At 45.8% G+C, this 21838-nt stretch overlaps 4 protein-coding genes across 4 annotated transcripts; 1 reads left to right on the top strand and 3 right to left on the bottom strand.

Moving 5' to 3' along the window:
- The first annotated feature begins 6552 nt into the window (after positions 1–6552).
- On the top strand, positions 6553–9841 carry LOC124661442 (probable protein S-acyltransferase 7). Its single transcript, XM_047199298.1, has 5 exons — positions 6553–6636; positions 7239–7421; positions 8134–8430; positions 8756–8989; positions 9085–9841. Exons 1-5 carry the CDS (start codon positions 6553–6555, stop codon positions 9514–9516), a joined length of 1230 nt encoding a protein of 409 aa, XP_047055254.1. The 3' UTR covers positions 9517–9841.
- A 735-nt stretch (positions 9842–10576) lies between these two features.
- LOC124661441 (G-type lectin S-receptor-like serine/threonine-protein kinase At2g19130) lies at positions 10577–13288 on the bottom strand. Its single transcript, XM_047199297.1, has one exon. The coding sequence runs from the start codon at positions 13183–13185 to the stop codon at positions 10753–10755; it is 2433 nt and encodes an 810-aa protein (XP_047055253.1). The 5' UTR covers positions 13186–13288; the 3' UTR covers positions 10577–10752.
- Positions 13289–14108: 820 nt separating this feature from the next.
- On the bottom strand, positions 14109–18040 carry LOC124661443 (delta(3,5)-Delta(2,4)-dienoyl-CoA isomerase, peroxisomal-like). The gene is made up of 2 exons (XM_047199300.1): positions 17247–18040; positions 14109–14471 (listed from the first exon to the last, which is right to left on the bottom strand). Exons 1-2 carry the CDS (start codon positions 17920–17922, stop codon positions 14281–14283), a joined length of 867 nt encoding a protein of 288 aa, XP_047055256.1. The 5' UTR covers positions 17923–18040; the 3' UTR covers positions 14109–14280.
- A 1029-nt stretch (positions 18041–19069) lies between these two features.
- Positions 19070–21819, bottom strand: LOC124661444 (delta(3,5)-Delta(2,4)-dienoyl-CoA isomerase, peroxisomal-like). The gene is made up of 2 exons (XM_047199301.1): positions 21090–21819; positions 19070–19549 (listed from the first exon to the last, which is right to left on the bottom strand). Exons 1-2 carry the CDS (start codon positions 21757–21759, stop codon positions 19359–19361), a joined length of 861 nt encoding a protein of 286 aa, XP_047055257.1. The 5' UTR covers positions 21760–21819; the 3' UTR covers positions 19070–19358.
- Between the last annotated feature and the right edge of the window lie 19 nt (positions 21820–21838).

Here is a 21838-nt window from a genome sequence, read left to right on the forward strand (position 1 = left end):
TGCAAATGTATTGTTAAAAACAATAAAGAGAAGCTTGGTAAATTTGAAACTAGAACTATAGAGGGTATATTTGGATATGAGAAAAACTCCCACGCCTATAGATACTACAACAAGTTCGGTGGGACTATTGAAGTATCTTGTGATGTGATGTTCTTGGAGGATAATGGATCCCAAGTGGACCAAGTTGTTCCATGTGTTGCTGGTGATGTTGATCCTTCTAATGCCATCAAGATTATGGGCATTGGGCACATCCGACCCACAGAGATTCATAAGAATGACCTAGATGGTGAAATAGAAGCTTCAAGCTCAGCCCAAGTGCAGCCTTGCTCAACTCAAGCTGAACCATCAAGTGCAACCCAAGATTCATCCTCTACTCAAGATGAGCCGCATTCCGAAGAATAAGAATAAAATCCTCATCCTCCTGAGCAAGACCAAGATGATGATCAAGAATCATCCTCATCCCATGGTCAAGCTCAGTTTGTCCCTCATGATCAAGAACTAGCTAGGGATAAATTTATTGATCATGAAGGAACCATTCGGAAGATCAAGGCCACTTCAAGGGCAAGTGACATGAAAGTGGATCAAGTCCTTGGTAGCATCTCAAGAGGAGTGGTTACTCGTAGAAACCATGCATTACTCATCACTTATTATCAACGTCATGCTTTTGTGTCTAGTTTTGAGCCACTCAAGGTACATGAAGCCTTAGTTGATCCGGATTGGGTAATTGCCATGCAAGAAGAATTGGAATGTTTCACCCGCAATGAAGTATGGTCTCTAGTTGAGAGACCCAAAGATCATCGCATCAATGTCATTGGGACCAAATGGGTGTTCAAGAACAAGCAAGATGAGAATATCATTGTCATAAGAAATAAGGCAAGGTTAGTGGCGCAAGGGTTTGCCCAAATAGAAGGTATGGACTATGAGGACACCTTTGCGCCAGTTGCCCGTCTTGAACCTATTCATCTTTTGCTTGCATTTGCATCTTTTCATAATTTCAAGCTATATCGAATGGATGTGAAAAGTGCATTTTTGAATGGTCCCCTAAAAGAAATTGCATATGTGGCTCAACCCCCGGGTTTCGAAGATCCATGCCGTCCCAACCATGTGTATTTACTCCATAAGGCACTCTATGGTCTCAAGCAAGCTCCACGTGCTTGGTATGAGTACCTTAGGGATTTCTTACTCAAGGATGGGTTCATTATGGGTACGATCGATTCCACCCTTTTCACCAAGCAGTTAAAGGGGGTGGCCTGTTCTTATGCCAAATATATGTTGATGATATTATTTTTGGTGGAACTAACCCTGAACATAACAAAGCTGTTGATGACCAGGAAATTTGAGATGTCCATGATGGGGGAGTTGAAGTTCTTTTTTGGCTTCCAAGTGAGGCAACTTGCAAAAGCCTTCATCTCCCAAGAAAAATATGTGAAGGACATGCTCAAGAAGTTTAACATGACCAAAGCAAGCCCAATGAAAACACCCATGCCCGTAAAGGGGCAGCTTGGTTCATGTGATGCTGAGAAGGATGTGGATCAAAAGGTATATTGGTCCATGATTAGATCCTTGCTCTACCTCTGTGCTTCTAGGCCGGATATCATGTTAAGTGTCGGGATGTGTGCTCATTTTCAATCTGCTCCTAAGGAGAGCCACTTGGTGGAGGTCAGACGGATTTTAAGATACCTTGTTCTTACTCCTACTCTCGGGTTGTGGTATCCAGAGGGGTCAACCTTTGAACTCATAGGCTATTCGATTCCGATTGGGCTGGTGATAAGGTTGACCGGAAGTCTACCACCGGGGCTTGCCAATTTATTGGCCGGTCATTGGTGAGTTGGTCATCTAAGAAACAAAACTCCACTACCTTATCCACTGTCGAAGCCGAATACATATCAGCGGCATCTTGTTGCACTCAGTTGTTGTGGATGGAGCAAACCTTGAAAGGCTATGGTGTGTCCCTTGGTACGGTGCCTCTTCTATGTGACAACGAAAGTGCAATAAAGATCGCCAACAACCCAGTTCAACATTGCCGCACAAAACGTATTGACATTCGCCATCACTTCCTACGTGACCATGTTGCCAACCGGGACATTGAGCTCACTCATGTGGGGACAGTGTACCAATTGACAGATATTTTCACTAAGCCTTTGGATGAAGCCCGGTTTGTGAACTTGAGAGGAGAACTTGGTATTCTTGATCCTATCAACTTAGATTGAACAACTTCTTGCACTACATTCTTGCTTTTAACTTGCTATCTAGTTTAGTTGTGCATCACATATGGGGATAGTCATCTTACCACTCTTGGTATGATGCATACCTATGTGTGCAACATAAATGGAACCAATGTCAAAATATGGACCCAAGCATGTCCCTTCGAGGTCTCATTAACATAGGGGGAGTAACCCCCCGCCACTCATTAGCCTCACTTACAAAGTGATTTCATCCCATGAGGCTAACTGATCTTATTGCAAAATTATTCTAAAAGATTTGTGATTCTCGATATATTTCGAATCATGCCCATTGTTGCTATTTACATCTTGTTTGGATTTCAATCCAATGGGTATGCCTAGAAAAACATATGTTCCTACCCCGTGTCTATGCTCCTCTTCTCAAATATCTATCTATCTATATTGTGCATGTCATCTTCTGAACCTACACAAAAATTTCCCATAAAGAAAACACAAATAGGAGGTTAGCTAATGGCAGCCCGGCGCTGCCGGCTCTGCCGCCGACCGTCCCGATGCACGGCCTGGTCTGTCAGCCCACAGACCGGTCGATGATAGGATAAGTGGGGATGGAGGATACCTCTTTGGGTTTCTTCCTCATTCTTCCCCTCAACCTCCCTGCTGCCATGGACGTTGCCCTCTCCCTCTCCCTCATCTCCTAGGGCGTAGGCCGCCCCCTATGCTAGTGCACACCGGATCACTTCCAGGAAGTTGAGACATGCCCACTCGGTGCAGGCCCGGCGCCACGCTCGACGGCTGCCGGCTGCCCTGGTTTGCAGCCCGGCGGCACCGGCTGGTCCGACGCCTGGCCCGGCAGACCAACCACTTCGACCCGCTGCTGAGCTGTCACTTCCCCAACGGCTGGATTTCAACTAGAGCTATAAATACCCCTTCACCTAGCTCAGAACAGTTAGGCACTACACTATACTTTGTTCTTGAACTCTCTCTTTCATACTCTGTTGTTGCAAACACCAAAAGCTTCAGATCTCCCTCCTCCTCCACCCAAACTCAAATCCTTTCGGGGAAAAGCTAGAGGAGGTCTTGATCTATAGGCTCACCGAGCGAAATCTTGTTCCCCCTTGTATTCTTCGAGATACCTGCTCTTTAGGGGTGGGAAAAATCGTCCGAAAGCATCCGGGCTGTGGATTTGCTCCTGATAAGATTGTGAAGGTTTGGAGGCTGCCTCAAAGTCTACCACAAGTGAAAGGGCTATTCCTTCGTGGGAAAGACTCGGAGAAGAAGGTGAGCCTTCGTGGCGTTGAGAAATCCTTCGTGGGATCCCCCCACCTCTCCAAACGTGACGTACCTTCTTGCAAAGGAAGGGAAGCCGCGAATACATCTTCGTTGCGTGCTTTCGGTTATTCCTAACCGAACTCTTTACTTGTGTTATATATCCCGTGAGATCCTTCGTTCTTGAGATACTTGCATTATCATCTAGGTTACCTCACCTAGTTTGTATTAGGATCACATTTATATTTCGCAAAGCCTAATACTGCAAATAAAGAATTAAAATGTGTAGAAATCTATTCACCCCCTCTAGATTTACCATCTGTGAACTTTCAACACCTCTATATAAATCGACCTCCACATGTCGCAAACAAGAACAGAGCCACGGTCACCAACACGTCACATCTCAGGAGGAGATCCATTGCCAAGCCGTCCCCATCACCATCTCCACATCCATTTCTCCACCTCCATTGTGTAATCTTGATCTCCTCGATTGGCGATATTGTAAGACTATTTGATATTTATATTGAATCCATTTTTACAATATTTATGTTTGATCTCATTATGGGTGAGTAGTCTCACGGGACTATATTTATTTGTGTGCTATGTTTAAATTAGTTTTGTCTTCAAATATCCTGAACACAATAAAATTTATTAGGAGGCACGTTTAGGGCACGCGGTTGGGTAGAGACGCGTCCCAAAAACGACACCACGCGGGAACCTAGCGCATGCGGAGAGGGTGAGCTTCGCCCACGTGGTCTGCGGGGTGCACGACTGGCGATGGAGGAGGAGAGGGCGCCGGAGAAGGTAGAGTGGGAGAGGGCGGCAGAGCGAGTGAGGTCTGGAGGCCGCGCGCCGTCTTTTATAGCCGGCGGCCTTGGCGGGAAACTTGGCGCGAGCGCCCGTCCTAGACCTTTTCGCACGCGCGGGAACTTTCCAGCGCTTTCTCCTGCCCGCCATTGCTGTCCGTCGAGACCTGCCATGACATGACGCAGGGCCGCCTAGGGAAGACGAGCCACGTGGCGGCTTTATGGGTCGCCGCGTTGGGCGCAGCGTGCGACCAAACGAACCCGCGGATCCGAGACGCTGCCCGCGTGTCCATGCGACCATCCAAACAACCTAAACCGGCTCAACCATGCATTTGGGTCGGCTCGTTGGAGATGCTTTAGCGCATTCCCCATACGTTTAATCCCACAATTTTTTCGAATGCCGGTCTGAGAGATGCTCTAACTCACCGTACCCTGTCGGCACGTACTCGTGTTGTGCCCGTGTACTCGAAAGCATACGGAAACGAGTACTCCGTACGGCGGCTTCATGAATGATTGGGCCACGACGGCCGTCAAAAAGCGTGAGAGAATGTGCGACGCAGGAGTCCAACTCGGCACACTTTCCCGGCGACCTTTACCACTTTTCAGCCTGTTCTTCCATTCCAGCCCCTACCCATCTCATCCCATCCCTCATTGCACCCCTCATCTCTTCCAATGTTTGTTTTCTCCATTATTAAGCACATGCTATTATTGGTCTACGGAAACAAGCATATTTTCTCTGTCCTTTTTTTTCTCTCTCGCAATGCTCAGCTCAGATCAATCTGACTTCCTTTACGACGAGCTCCTTTTGTGGGGAAACTGGAGCGCACGGTGGCAATGATCACATATACCTGAACCATTATTGTTTCCTTTGTGTGCATTTAAGTGAAGTAATTACATTTAAGGAGTACAGGTACGTGCATATCTTTAGATTGTCGATTTGACAACTATAACACAAAATATATACTATCATCCATTCTATACTATCATCTTTAGAAAATATATCATTTGAAGTTTCTGATTATATACTGTCATCCATTCTGTATTAACTATCCCACATTTATCTAAATTTACATGTATCTTTGTTTCAAATTAAAGATGCCTAGATTTATGTGTATCTACACATGATACATGTGGATCTAGATAAATGTGCAACAATTATGAAATGAGATAGTCTCTTTTATACCCGCTCTATCCCGAATTAAATGTTATAAATTGGTCTAGATTTGCATTATCTACACAATAAAAAGCATGCCTAGATACATGCGTATCTAAATAAATATGCCAACTAATTTGTGACCGAGGGAGTGATATTACATTGTATTACGTTGGTCAAATTGACAATCCAGGGACAAGCGCAGTACCTTTACAACGGGGAGTACACATAATCATCGTCATAATTATTTTCTCTATCATGGATGGACGGTTTTCCATTGTTTAGATGGTATTTGAGTTTTGCTTCCGTTATTAGCTGAACTAATTTAACTTATTAACTAGACCAATTTTCATCTTCCTATAATGCAATACGAGAGCTTCCCGCTCTCTAACGAGGTTCGGTCGGAAAGGTATGTTCCATTTTTTTCCAACACTCATCAAAGAAAAGGGGATCTGTTTTCCATTTTGACCTGACAATGACTTGGTCCATAACCACTCAGATATCATACTTACTTTTTTTTGGAGCAACTTATTTCGTTAATTGCATTTAGCATCTGGTGATAATTATATTCTTTTTTTTGCGAATAATTATATTCAAGTAGACTAAATGCAGCAAATCCTCGAAGATTTGTTCACCCACTAGGCCCAAACCTCCTTCAAGCTGAAAGGATTTGGTGAGCAATCAACTATTCAACTGGTACCACAGTTAACGGTTACACTGACCCCAATCAATCAACTTTTAGCCTAACACAGATCACAGGCACATGATCATCCACTAAAACAAATGTGAACTAGAAAGGGGAAAGAAGCTACTTAATCATATTCAAATGAAACGGCGCTACAAATGACCATGGGTTATAATATCCTATATTCTAGGGGTGTTCGTGCAAAACTAAAAGGTACAGACCCTGTTATTACTACGCGTCCCCAGCTCCAGACCCCCACCATTTGCTCTCTCTTTCTCTCTCTCTCGTGGTGTGTCTGGGCTTCCGACATCGGCGGCGGCGCGGCGGCGCGGGGGGCGGCATTGGGAGCTGGCGGCGCCTTCGGCGGTCCTCGCACGGGAGGGAGCTCTCCAGCGGCCATGACCTGATCCGGGTCCGTGATCTCGCCGCGGGTTGCTGGCTCGCGAGGGCCGCGCGGGGATGAACGGGGCGAACGCCGGCGCTGGCCCCGGCGGCGCCGGCGGAGAGGCGCCGCTGGTGTACCAGGCCTGGAAGGGAAACAATGTGAGCCCAGCGCCTCCCCTCTATCCCCTTCTGTATTTCCTTCTCTCCGTGCGTTTTATTTCTTAAATGTGTGGATCTGCGTGCTCTTGAGGCGGCCACTCGAATTGAACGGTCCTGTTTACTGCCCTCCGTTAGATTTACTTGTGGAAATGCTAGGGTTCTTCTGTTGAGCTCCCTCCGTCTAGATGGTTGCTGATCTTTTTACCCCCTGTGTTTTACGATTTTGTTTACTCTGTACTTGGGAATGTAGATTCTGGCTGGGACATGTATGTGGTGTCCTTGTTCCGGAGAAGGACAAGAAACGCGAGGGGATAGTCTGATTTCAGTGCTAATTAATGTGTTAAGGAGTTTTAGCTCAGACTTGATAGAAGTTAATACTACCAGTAAAGTAGTACTAATGTACTGTATTAATCATCCTTCCACTTAATGATGTAAAAATGTGAGATGGTTTTCCCCTTCCTTCTGTTCTACCTTGAAAGATTTATGCATAGAGAATAGCTGCCTGCATAGCGTGGGAGAAGTCTTTTTTATATAAAATCTCCCAACTGTAGTCAAGTAGTTGAAAAGTGTGACTGCGACTGATGGAATGTATCTACTTGCAGGTATTTTTCCTTCAGGGGAGGTTTATATTCGGACCTGATGCGAGATCCTTGTTCGTCACCATGTTCCTCATCATCGCGCCAGTATCCATCTTCTGTGTGTTCGTTGCAAAAGGGTTGATGAATGACTTCTCGTATGGTCTGGGGTTACCCGTGATGGTTGCAGCAGTTGTATTCACAGCATATGTGAGTACTATCCTTGCCCGCTTTTAACCATATTTCTGTTGCACCTGACCCAGTACATGCTATTTTTGTGGATAGTAGGTTCAATCTTTATTAGTTGCAAGCTGCTTTTCAAGTTCAAACAATGTACCTGCTGTGAATCTATTTTGGGTTTTATGCGATTAAATTTCCACTCAATATAAAGTCAGAGACATATGATTATATGAGTTGAAGTAGGGATTGTCCTACCATGAATATGCACCTTTATTTTTAAATATTCTTTGATCAACCAATCTGTTCCGGATAATATAGATCTGAACTATGATATTTGCAATGCTGAACTGTAGTACCTTCATCATACATGGCATCTTTATCGATTAACTGATCCTGATTGCATAGGTGCAATTAAGTTTTTGGAGGTCAAGGAATGGGGCCATGATTTTTTTTGGGGGGGAGAAATAGACCATAGCTTGCTTCAACTTTCTGGCCATTAGCATTAGCATATTTTAGTGTTGCTATCCCCTCACATCATGCGAAAACTGAATACACAAGCAATGTTCTCTTTGTTTTTAATGTGCTGGTAAACAGAGAAGTGTATACATAATTTATTCTCTTTGTTATACTTGTGCAGTTGTGCTGGTAAACAAAAACGTGTATAGCTAATAATATATCCATATATTCCATAGTACTCCATGCTTACTGCTTTAGGCATTTCCATGATTCTGTCACTTTACAGGATATGAGTCTTCTGCTTCTCACTTCTGCGAGGGATCCAGGTATCATACCTCGGAATGCACATCCTCCAGAACCTGAAGGTTTTGAAGGCAATGCTGAGGTTGGAGCTAACCAGACTCCACCATTGCGGTTGCCCCGAGTGAAGGATGTTGTTGTCAATGGAATCACTGTGAAGACAAAATACTGTGACACCTGCATGTTGTATCGGCCTCCTCGCTGCTCCCATTGTTCTATCTGCAACAACTGCGTAGAACGGTTTGACCATCACTGCCCATGGGTTGGGCAGTGCATAGGACTTGTAAGTTTATTAACTGAAGACACTCACATTACCAGCATGACCTTCTTTCTTACATTGGTTGATTTTTGGGAATATTGCTATCGTTATTTGGTTCTTGAGGATTTATCTAAGATTTCCTCTATAACCTTTTGCTATGTATACAATAGTCTGTCTCATTGTACTCTATGCTTGTTAGTTTAATTCACTTGCTTATGCTGAAAGAATAATGTACTAGCTATTTCATATTGTGGATAAATATGACTTCTCTTGTTCCAACATTCCAAGCTCTATTTGATACCTTTTGAAATACTTTAAAGTGCTCACAAGGTTGCATATGATTGTGCAGCGGAATTACAGGTTCTTTTATATGTTTGTCTTCTCAACAACTCTTCTCTGCCTCTACGTCTTTGGATTCTGCTGGGTGTACATTATTAAGATCAGAAACGCAGAGCAGATAACAATATGGAAGGCAATGGCAAAGACGCCAGCGTCTATCGCTCTGGTTGTCTACACATTCATTGCGGTTTGGTTTGTTGGTGGCCTGTCAGTGTTTCACTTGTATCTCATGAGTACTAATCAGGTGAATGACCGTTTCCTGAAAAGATATATTCCTAGTTTTGCATGGTACTTCCGTTCTGCCAATTGCTAAGCATTGGTGCCTTTTAAATTCTGCAGACAACATATGAGAACTTCAGGTATCGCTATGACCAACGGGCCAACCCATACAACAGGGGAGTTGTGGAGAACATCAAGGAGATCTTCTTCACGCCGATCCCTGTTTCCAGGAACAACTTCGGTGCCAGAGTTCCACAGGAGCAGGGCCTGAGGCCTCGCTCCACGAATGGTTTCATGAGTCCAAACATGGGAAGAGCTGTCGGCGACATTGAGATGGGCAGAAAGCCAGTAGCATGGGACGAGCCAAGGATGGCAGCTGAGATAGGCGATCTTGGAGGTCTGGGCAACTTGCTGGAGGACAAGGATGGCAGGTTCCGCAATGCGTCCCCTGATCTGAGCCGCGACGCCCTCGCAGTTGGAGGCTTAGACGAGCAGGGCTCCTCGGCCATGAACCCACCGCGGACAAGCTGGGGAGTTGAAGCAGGCAGATGATGGTGATCGGCTGATTAGCCGTGTACGCAGACTATAGTGGAGGACTAAGGGATGTTAGTAGTACCAGCTTGTTCCTAATTTGGTATCTGGTTGAGATTCGAGGTTGCTGATGTTATTAGGCCTATGACCTGGTTGTTGTTATTTTCTTGTGTTGCTTTTGCGTTTCCTGTATCAGTGGTTTGTAAGCAGATTGTTGGTTTGTGAGTTCTCCAGTTTAGTGCAATTCTAATTGTATCTGTATATAGTTGGAGCGGTGAACTGAAAAAATAGATTGTTTTGCTTGGCTTTGAATGTCAATGATTGTGCACGAAATTGTACCCATCAATTAGTTTAGTTTTTACTGGTCAGCTGTCACAGTTGCAATTTGGCATGCGTTTCTGTGGCCTGGACGTTGATGGAGATATCCATTTCTTGGAAATTTCATCTCGTTACTGCAAATGAAATGGCAGTGTGTTACTATTACTGTAACAATTCAATTCCGTGTACAAAATTACGGGCAGGGAGAGGCATCACAAGCACAACTCAAAACCAACAAGTCCATCTCTGAATTATATTTATGGATTCAGAGATTTTATTTCTTGTCTACCATCTCACTACATCCTCAAATTGCCATGATTCGAAACAATACATTACTCTGTGAAAGTGTGAAGTATGCTTTATTTCATAATGGCAGCATCCGTTTCAAAAAAATAATGGCAGCATCTCCGGGAAAGATTTGATGGCATCTAACAGGTCGTTTGACAGGCCGCGTTACAGCGTTACTGCACGTTTCACTTTTCCTTTTCTTCAATGCAGAGGCTATCTCTGTGCCTCCTTGTTCAGCTGGAAAGGCCATGGAAGCTAAGCAAAAAACTTCTGTTTGTGTCCGTTTTCCATCGTAGCAGTGGTAACGAATATGACCCAAAAATTGTTGTTACTGTGGTACTCCTAAATAAGCGTCTTAGAAGCGACCTACCCCTAAAGCATGCAGTACGTACCAACATCTTCCTTCCATTTAAGGATATATTATCAACTATCCCATCAACTAAACATGCACATATTTCTGGTCCTGCCATTGCCATATGTTGCTACAATGCTTGCCTGTTAAGAAACCTAAATAACTGCAAGCTTGTCTACCTCGATTCCTTCCACTCCACATTACAACTTTAAAATAGTTCTGGAAACGCTCCGCATTACAAGTTCACAGTTTGCTGAAACAGTAAATGGTAGAAGCGACTATGAAATGCTTATGGATTATTACACTGAATTTTCATCAGATTGTGCCGTCATAGCTGCAAGCAGTCTTGGCATTGGGGGCATATCAATCTCCTGAAGACCCTCGAGAACCCAGACCACTTCACCCATTGTAGGCCGATCAGACTCATTATCCTGGATGCACCAACACGCAACTTTGCAAACCCTCTTAACCTGTTCCACATCGAAGTCACCATTTAGCTGTGGATCCACCAAACACCGGACATCCCCCTCGTGAAGCTTGCTGATGGCTTCCACAGGGAAATATTCTGCATCATAACTGCTGCTAGTGAATGTTTCAGATGAATTCCTCTTTCCTGATACGATTTCCATCAGTACCATGCCAAAGCCATAAACATCAATTTTTGGTGTAATGGCAACTCCGCTGAGCCACTCTGGGGCAAGATAACCGGCAGTTCCTCTGAATGTAGTTAGAAGTCGGCTAAAATCCCTTCCAACAAATGCTGCCATCCCAAAGTCCGCGACTTTAGGAACAAATGATGCATCCAGAAGTATGTTTTCCGGCTTAATATCACAGTGTATGATGCATTCGTGACAGCTCTGATGCAAGTAAGACAGTCCTCTAGCAACTCCTAGGGTTATTTGATATCTGGTATTCCAATTTAGGACAGATTTGCTTCTAAATAGATGACCATCAAGAGACCCGTTTAACATGTGTTCATACACAAGTAACCTTTTATCACCCTCACAACAGAAGCCAATCAGTTTAACTAGGTTGATATGTTGGATCAGTCCAATTGAGCTCACCTCAGCCCTGAATTGCTTCTCTCCTTGACGGGCACCATCAAGCGTTTTCACTGCTATAGTAGTCGAGTCACAGTCACTTAACACTCCCTTGTATACAGCACCAAAACCCCCTGCTCCCAGCTTTTCTGAGAAGTTTTTAGTAGCACGAACTAAATCACAGCATCTAAAGGCTATAATCCCACCACTACCTTGATTGTCGTATACTGGCAAACCACACCACTTGAATTTGTTCTTCCAAATCAGTATCAACAACATCAGCATCAGCAACCCAAAACCAACAATGCTTGCAGCAGCAACAGCTCTAACGTTTGGTTTTCTTTTATTTTTTCTCAAACTTGGCGGATCTTCGGCGGCAAGGCGAAGGTAAAGAACATCTTCAGAAGTATTATCAATGCCATCATTCAGATTTACACTAAGCAATTCCCCATGCCAGACAGAGCATCTGCTATTGTTATAGGAATAAGCAGTGCAGGAGCAGGAACTGAGACAAGTTTCTTCACATTTGCTCTGAGTGGTAGCAGCGTCTATGCTTTGCAGGCTATAGGGCAATGTAACTCGAGCAATTGGGTGGAAAATGTCTGTTGAATTTGTGATGTTTTCATTACTAGTGCAATGTAATGGTGTATTTCTGATGCACCCTCCTGTTCGATCGCTTAACTCCCAATCCTGCAGTGACTTGTGAGAGAACCTCTCCATACAGTCACAGGGTGGTTGTGCATTGCCGTTGCAGACCGTGAAAGGTCCACAGGTAGCAGACGGAGTGCACGGATCGGCCGGTTGAGCATATATGCTTTCCCAAGACTGTTTGGCTTGCGACCAAATATTCGGCTTTATCTGACCAGAGATGTCTAGTGAGACAAATATGGAAGATTCATCTGGTGAAGTGTACATGTAGTACTCCTCTTCTTTGTTATCAACATATGCTGGGTCAATCAAACCTTTGATCCGTGGATCTGAGTCTATGATCGACTTGAGTATTGGTATAAGTTTCAATGACGATGTTCTGGAGGATGACCAATGCCAATACACAATCGAGGGGTTGCGGCGCTTGAGGACAACCCCACTGCTGTCTAGTTCAATGCTGTATGATCCAAGACCCAGATCAATGAGGCTCTTGATTGAAATGGCCAGGCTATTCAAACCGGTGACCTTGTTCCGGCCAAACTTGGCGCCAGGAAGCAGAACATCTGTTGGGTAGTCGAAGCTCTGCCACAACAGTATGTCAGATGATGGACTCGCTGTGAGGGCAAGGTTTCCGCTGTTCAAGAGAACGACACTAGTGGTGTTTATGTTGGTTTGTCTCCTATTGACAATTTGAGTGGACCAAACTACAGACTGAGTACCGGCATGGTTTACGATGACAAGATTGCCATCGCCTGAGATCTTGAGCTGTGTTAGAGGGTCGGTGATGGGTTCCTCCCTATTGGCAACCCACACAGTAGTAAAAACTGGGATCTTATTGAACCATATGCCAAGGTACCAGCTGTTGTTGTGGGACTTACTGATGGTGCTTGCGGGCTGGAAGAAGCCAAGTGCGAACTTGCCATTTCTTGAGACGAGCTTGCCTCCAACAACGAGCGCTTGGCCTGCCGTGAGAGTATCATTTGCAGCTCCAGACGAAGGAGTGTACAACAGGAGAAACCCCAGCAGTATGTACAGGGGATGCATCAGGCATGTGTAGATGACTTGGAGAAGAGAGGAAGCAGTATGGCTGAGACACGCTGGATGGATGCATGCTCTGCTCTGCTGTTTGGAGAAGGAAGAAGAGGATGTAGAGTGCCCAATTATGTGATGCTATGTTCAACTGGCTGACCGAGAAGCCACTTGGGATCTAAATTCAGATGGTTGGCCAAGACAGCGTTACCCTGTATCATATTTAGACTTCCACTTGAACGGGGTAGCTGTACATGCACATGCTAGTATGCTACCTCTCTGTCCGGTTAAAACCGATGAAGCTTCCCACCAAGCAGCTGGAAGTCAACCACAAGGCTTCAATCAAGCTTACCAGGGAAACTTTAGTGAGCTCTGTCTGGGAAGTGCTAACCATACCATTCATGATCGCTCATGGATGTCAAAGGTCAGCCAACAGCCTGAATGATCATGGTATTAACCTAAACCAGAAAAATTAAACTAACCAAACCCACAAATACTTGCTTCAATGAAATATAGAAAATGAATATTCAACGGATATCAACACAAAAGACCAACAAAAATATGAGAGACAAAAATATGATTAAAGAAATACAACAATTATTGTACCCTAAAGTCAGGAAACTTAGAACACATAAGTGCTAGGAAAAAAATGAACATGGTAACATGGCAAGCTAAAGCATCAGAGTACCAGCTCGTCAAGACTCAAATTCAACTCATACCTAGACAAGCTATGGGACCGTCCCAGGCTTATTGGACTAAGATCTTGTTCGCCTAACTCAGATGTAAGCTCAGTGAGTTGATTCATTGATCACACGCTTACTGTAAAGGCAACCAATTTTCTGCAAAAGCGCATCACACTGGTAAGTGGTAGTGGTTAATCACAGTTCTCACAGCATAACCCTAACAAATAAGGGCATGAGTAGTGCTAATAAAATTCCGGAAAATTCCCACTTTATTTATGATGTACAACATACAACCAATAAGAGCAATTGTTTTGCAAATTCAGAGATTGTGTTTCTTGTCTACTTTCTACCATCAATCTCACTTTAGTGTCAAGTGGCTAAGATTCACAAGTAATTTTTGGCTGCGAAGTATGGTTCATTTGGTCATTCAGAGCTTAGAGAATACGGGCTTCCGCTTCTCCACAAAAGCTTTGATGGCCTCCATCAGGTCATTAGATTTCAGCATTCCCGCATTCCACGTCGCTACATGCTCCAGCCCCTGCTCTACTGTTATATCCCTGCTTCTCAGCAGAACGGCCTTCGTTCCCATCACTGTCAAAGCTGACTTCTCTGATATTTCTGAAAAGATTACACAAATTTGTCTCTTAGATTGGAGCTTGTTGAGTTGTATAGTTTCTGGAGAATAATGCAGCATAAGGTGGTAGGTATGGTGAACAAAGAACTGCTTATCACTGTGCAGGGGTCCTATGCGTGCATCTGAATTCTGAATAAACATTATGTCTATGTACACGGAAAAATACTGAATGTACCATATGTACGCGGAACCATACTTACAAGTTACAATCGTACCTACATGTGTGCATATACTTCAACTTGGAGGGGAAATAATTTAATTTGCTTCTGGCTCAATAAAGGGGTGGTACTGGTGAATTTCAGATCCTTTAAACCATCATAGATTGTTTTGTTGGATTGATTCGAGTAGCCCTGACTTCAAATTAATAGTATTACCTATTCAACGGAAATAATCCAGTTTACTACGTTGAAAAATGGAGCAGTACGTGTCTGCATCCGATGAAGAGAGTGATGGATCACGCTGTTTAATCTAGAACAAGGAACTTCTAGCTCGGTACTTATATGAATCTCAGCACACTAAAGCAAATTCCCAAAAGAAAGCAGGGAATGCAAATAAAGACGAATCTTCACAAAAGATAGGAGAGCTGTTATCCTAGAAAGCTTGTCAAAATTTTAAGCTGAACCACACAGTTGTTTAAAATACAGGCAAGTTACCAACTGTATTTCCAACAATTTACCCATGCTGGAAATGCTTTTTAAAAGATACTCATGATTGATTTTAGAGTGAATGGCAGAAGAAACCTGATTCTGAATAATAGAAAACCAAGCAGACTTTGCAGACAAGGATGTACCAATCACAAGTACAAGAACTTCAACTAGAGCACAAGGAGGATTCGTCAAAATAAAACGGCTACAGAATACAGATAGCCGAGAGAGAACTCCTAAGGGTTGGAGCTTCCTTAGCTACTTATACACTAAGAGCATCTCTAACAGAGCCCGTAAATCCCGCCAGAACTGAATTTTTCCGGCGGATTTACGGGTTTGGGCCGAAAGTGGCGCAGAATGGAGCCCGAATCGGTGGGCCGGCCCGTATAAATAGTTCGGGGGCCCGAGAAACTGGAGCGTCGACCCGTATAAATACAGACCGTGGAGGGAAGTAGAGTTCCAAAACCCTACTCCCTCTGCCGCGCGCACGGTTCGACTTCCGGCGAGCAATCGCGGAGCCACCGTGGCCACATGTCTGGGGCGAACAGCGGCGGCAGGGGAGGCGGGCGGATTGGCGGGAGCAACTCTCCGCCGCCCCCCCCGTCTTCTAGTCCGAGGCCGAGCGGCGGAAATGGAACCGCTCGAAAGGCGCTCGGAAGCGCGACGCCGCCGGGGAAGCTCGCGCGCTACGCGAATAGCGGCGAGGGGTCGTCCTCGGGCGCGTCCGGCCGTGCGCTAGCAAGGCCCGCCGCCGACAGCAGCAGCGACGAGGAGGAGGAGGAGGAGGTGCCGGTGCGCAACCTCCAGTTGCAGTAGGGGTACTACGTCCTCAACCACGATGAGGAGGCGACGGCGGTCCAGCAGGTGTTTGTCATCTCCGCCGCCGAGGCGCGCGCGCTTCCGCCGCGAGGAGGCGGAAGCCGGCCGTGTCGTGCGCGAGTACGAGGCGGCCCAGAAGGAGGCGGTCGTCCGCCGCGTGAAGCAGGAGGTCGACGACCTCGACTCGCGGCGCGCACAATAGGTCGCCGCCGGTGAAATTAGTTTACTTTTGGAGGTGGTCGCCGACGACCACCTCAAATGCAATGTATTTAGCGATCATATCTATCAAAAACTGCCCCAACTGCAAACAGAGCTTAGCTCTGGTGGTTTGGGTCCTTGTGGTGGAACCAGCCCACCCAAGTTCAAGTCCTAGACTTAGCATGGGTGTTTGCATTTACCTGGATTTATTTCAGGATTTAACCGGCGCTATGCTTTCAGTGGTACATGGCGTGCCCGTCAACAGCGAGGCGCCAGTGGTGACTTCGTCAACCTCAAGATATGCCGGCTCAGTCCCTCGGAGGTGCTCATAGGGGTAGGGTGTGCGTGCCTGTGTTCATAGGAGTGTTTGTACGTGCGTGTTTGTGAGCGTCTGCGTTGTACTGTGTTCTCAAAAAAAAAAAAAAAACTGCCCCAACTATGTTTGAATTTCAGTTTTTAAGCTTGTTTGCGATGATCACTTTACCGGCAAATTTTGAATTCGATGTTTTTCGGTTCCGAATATGGGTGCTGTTTTGCGCCACCTCCAAAACCGCTTGCATTTTGTTTTTCGGGAGACTGAACTAACTTTTTTCGGTTCCGTAACCAAGACAGAGTTATGAAGTGTTTAGTATGATTTCTAGCACAAGGTAGTATATTGGCCCTCTCTACAGTCATGTTCAAACTCCAGCACTGGACACCGCTCATACTGTACTATCGACATGAACTACATAATGATTTACCCTTATGAACTGAAGTTCTACTACCTCCATACCGGATTATAGGCCTATTACGCATTTCGAGAAAAACTTCAACTACAAATTTGAACAACAAAATATGAGATATATGATATAAAAATTATACCATTGGATTCATATTCAAAAGAAGTTTCCAATAGTATAATTTTTGTGATACATATTTCATATTTTGTTGACTAAATTAGTAGTTGAAGTTTTTCTCGAAATGCGTAATAGGCCTATAATCCGGTATGGAGGTAGTAGTAAATACCCTACATGATTGTGCAATTATTCGGAACCAATTTTGGAGAATCAAGAACATGTACACATGCGGTAAGATTAGAGTAAATATACACTTGTATACCTTTGGCAATCTTTGCAACGCCGGCATCCAGCTCCTGCTTGGAATCGAAGACCCTGCTGACGAGCCCCATCTCCTTGGCCTCCAGCGCGGTGATCCTGCGTCCCGTGAGCGCGAGTTCGGCAGCGTTGCCGTAGCCGACGATTCTCGGCAGGCGCTGCAGCGCGCCGAGGTCGGCGACGATGGCCATATCCACCTCCTTGAGGACAAACGTCGCGTCCTTGGAGCAGTACCGGATGTCGCAGGCGGCGACGAGCTCGACGCCGGCGCCCACGCAGGCGCCGTGCACGGCCGCGACGACGGGCTTCCGGCACAGCTCGACGGCGGTGAACGCGGCCTGCAAGTCGAGGATCGCGCGGCGGAGCCCCTCGGCGGCGGCGGCGGGGTCGGTGCCGGGGGGCGCGGCGAGCGGGCTCCCGGGCGCGCCGAGCTCGATGCCCCCGCAGAAGTGGGGGCCGGCCGCGGAGAGCACGACGGCGCGCGCCGCGGGGAGGCGGTCCAGGAGGGACATGGCGCGCGGGATCTCCGCGAAGGCCTCCGGGCTGAGCGCGTTGCGCTGCGCCGGGCGGTTGAGGCGCACCTCGTACACCGCTGCCACGGGGTCCGGGCGGGACACGGCCAGGGTGTTGAAGCCCCGCAGGAGCTCCGCCTCCGCGTCCGACGAGCCGCCGCCGGCCATCTGAGCTACCTGCCGTGTGGGTGGTCAAACTCTAACCGCCGCTTGCTCGGCCGAGTCGCTGCCCACGGGCGGGGCTTTGGACAGATAGTTCGTCGACAGCATTCCCACCAGCAACACGAAGAAGACCAACAAATAGAACAGTGAATCTTTTATCCGGAATTTGATGATTCGGGTAATATTCGGTCGCCGGGTATTTATCCTTTTATTTCGAGTTTGATTTTAGAGGAAGCAACGTGAAACTCTGTTATGTGTTGTGGTGAAAATAAGAAGCGGAGAATATCACGAAGATTGAATCGGAGAACTAGCAATCGAAGTTCGAGTCTCTGTGCGATGCTGAGGGATTTGTTTGGTGTTCTGGTTCTCTCAGCAGTGGTATGCAAATGGGGGCGGCAGCACGTGTGAAGTTCAGAGTCTTACCTTTCAGGATAAAAAATCAAGGTCTGATCTTAATTGGTTGTGTCTAACAATGACCTTGTTGAAAGTATGTTTTAAGAGCGAGAATTATCTTCAGGATGAAACTCTAAGATCTTTGATTCAACGACGACGGTGTTTGTGCAGTTGTTTACTTTTTTGGAGCCGTCGCTTTTGGAGAGCCTGGAGTTCAGGTGTTGTCTGCTAGGGTTGGAACACCGTAGCTAGATTTTTTCCTTAGTTTTTTTTTTACTAGGTGCATCCGTATTACCATTAGGGTAGTGCGTAGTTGCAGAAGCTAGATGTAATTGGTATCTTTTTAATATTAATATATCCCCTTTATCGAAAATAGGCATTTGATTCATCCGGACAAAATCTGGTCACACCACCAAATTTCCTAGAGCAGCTTCGAGCAGCAGAGTTGCTGCCCTTGGAACCATGATCTTAGCGTGTGTAAGAAGTAATGCAACAAATAGAAGCACAATATAGGGACTGTATTTATACTACTAGTCTCTTCGATCCATATTATTTGATATTAAAATAGATGTATATGCAATTAAAATATGTGCAGATACATCTATATTAGTGTTAAGTAATATTAGAACCATGTTAGAATGACATGATATTTGCGTAGTTACACATGAAAAAAACATTTTCGCAGGAAGTGTACTAACTTTAGAATCTACTATGACATAGTAGCTTAATTCAATAGCACGATGAATTTGTATTTCTCATCAGAACAACAGCATTATTCTCTTTATTCCTCAACAACGTACATAACCGATTAACCCTACATATATTCTATGCTAAAACAGCAACCATTTAAAAAAACAATTATAACATGGGACCTATACTTCTTTGATTCAGCCAGCACTTGTTTTGCAAATGCAGAGCTTGTATTTCTTGTCTAATTGCTATTGTCCATCTCACATTATTCTCAAGTGGCCAAGATTCACATCTAAATTTACAGATGCAAAATATGGTATAAAGTTTGATTTAAACTGAAAATGGTATATTTTGATCATTCAGAGCTTAGAGAAAACGGGCTTCCGTTTCTCCACGAAAGCTTTGATGGCCTCCATCAGGTCATTAGACTTCATCATCCCCGCGTTCCACGTCGCTACATGCTCCAGGCCCTGCTCTACTGTTATATCCCTGCTTCTCAGCAGAACGGCCTTTGTTCCCATCACTGCCCATGCCGATTTCTCTGATATTTCTGAAACAAAAAGAATGACAAATTTGAATTTTAGTTTATCATTGGTCGGTATGTTGAGTTGTATAGTTGTTGGATAAAATGCAGCAAAAGGTGGTAAACAAGGAATTTCTTATCACGGCGCAGGGATGTCTCATTCATGCATCAGTGCATCTGAATTCTGAATACGACCAATGTACAAGAAACTATACTTACAGTCAGACCTGCATATGTGCATGTACATACGACTTGGATGAACAGATTCTACTTGCTTACTCAATATAGGGGGTTGGTACTAGAGAATTTTAAACCCTTTAAACCATCATACAATGCTTCGCTGGATCGATTCGAGTGCCTTCAAACTAACAACACTAACTATATGATCCAGAGTTTACCTTTTTATATTGGGAAATGGAGCAGTGCACCAAAGAGTGCTGGATCATGCTGTTTAACTTTAATCTAGTACACCTACAAGGAACTTTGAGCCCAACACTTGTATGCAGTGAAACTCAGCACACAACAGCAAATTCACATAAATCTAGTACTGACCCCTTGCTCATATGTAAATGACATCTCAACTCCAAACAAGCTCAAATCCTTATTGTTTCTGAAGTTCTAGTAACACCCTTGCATGAGTATGAATTGTGCGAAAGCCTATTTCGAGAGAGAGAGCGTATGAATTGTGCAATTAATGGTGGGAACCAATTTTTGTGGATAGCAAAGCAACAAGTTCTATAACTATTAGAACTAAGAACATGTGCCCATATGGTAGAGAATATCCGTCGAGATAAGTGGGCTACAGAATACAGATACCCTAGAGATAACCCTTAAGAGCCCTTTAATTCATAGGAATTGTATAGGAATAGTGTAGAATTTGAATCCTATAGGAAAATTTCCTACACAAGTTGTTTGATTGATAGGAACATATCCTGTAGGAACTAATCCTATAGGAATCTTGTAGTGCAAATCCTATAGAAAAAAAGCATTAGATCATACCTCATGGAAAAATTCCTTTGCTACAATCAAATAAACTTTATCTTCCCATAGGATTCAAGTATGCATGACATCCTAATTCTATGATTTTCCTATTCCTATGTTTTTCCTATCCTATAAATCAAAGGAGCCGGTTTGGAGCTTAGTTAGCTACCTAGACATCAGCCAATAGTGAGTTAGTATGGTTTGTAGCAAAACGTATTAGATTGGTCCTCTCTACAATCATGTTCAAGCTCCGGCATTGGACCTCTTGGTGAGCTCATATTGTTCTACCCACATGCACAACATAATGATCTAGTGACATCTCTGCTCAAATCCTGATCAGTTATGAAGTACTACCTCCGGTCAGTTTTAATCGACGTCGGAGTGTGCCTTCTTATACGCTAGCGATGCGTTATCTCCGTGTCGATCTTTTCCGACCAGAGGGAGTACTAGTAACAAACTGCATGATTGTGCAAGTAATGGGAACCAATTTTGTGGAGTAGCATAGCAAATGAACCGTAAGAATTAAGAACATGTACCCATGCATATTCGAGCGTAAAATTGGAGTAACGAAGACAGACGTGCATACCTTTTGCGATCTTTGCAACACCGGCATCCAGGTCCTGCTTGGAATCGAACACCTTGCTGACGAGCCCCATCTCCTTGGCCTCCAGCGCGGTGATCCTGCGTCCGGTGAGCGCGAGTTCGGCTGTGTTCCCGTAGCCGATGATCATCGGCAGGCGCTGCAGCGCGCCGAGGTCGGCGACGATGGCCATGTCGACCTCCTTGAGCACGAAGGTGGCGTCCTTGGAGCAGTACCGGATGTCGCAGGCGGCGACGAGGTCGACGCCGCCGCCGACGCAGGCGCCGTGCACGGCCGCGATGACGGGCTTCCGGCAGAGCTCGACGGCGGTGAGCGCGGCCTGCATGTCGAGGATGGCGCGGCGGAGCCCGTCGGCGGCGGCGACGGGGTCGGTGCCGGGGGGCGCGGCGAGCGGGTTCCCGGGCCCGCCGAGCTCGATGCCCGCGCAGAAGTGCGGGCCGGCGGCCGAGAGCACGACGGCGCGCGCGGCGGGGAGGCGGTCGAGGAGGGCCATGGCGCGCGGGATCTCCGCGAAGGCCTCCGGGCTGAGCGCGTTGCGCTGGGCCGGGCGGTTGAGCCGCACCTCGTAGACCGCCGCCGCGCGCGCCACGGCCAGGGTCTTGAAGCCCCGCAGGAGCTCCGCCTCCGCGTCCGACGAGCCGCCGCCGCTGGCCATTTGAGAGCTAACGTGGCGTGTGGGGATCAAAATATAGCCGGTGACGATTGCTCAGCTGAGTCGTTGCTCTGCGCCTCTG

This window comes from Lolium rigidum, chromosome 6, assembly GCF_022539505.1.
Source record: "Lolium rigidum isolate FL_2022 chromosome 6, APGP_CSIRO_Lrig_0.1, whole genome shotgun sequence".
NCBI classification, from domain to species: domain Eukaryota; kingdom Viridiplantae; phylum Streptophyta; class Magnoliopsida; order Poales; family Poaceae; genus Lolium; species Lolium rigidum.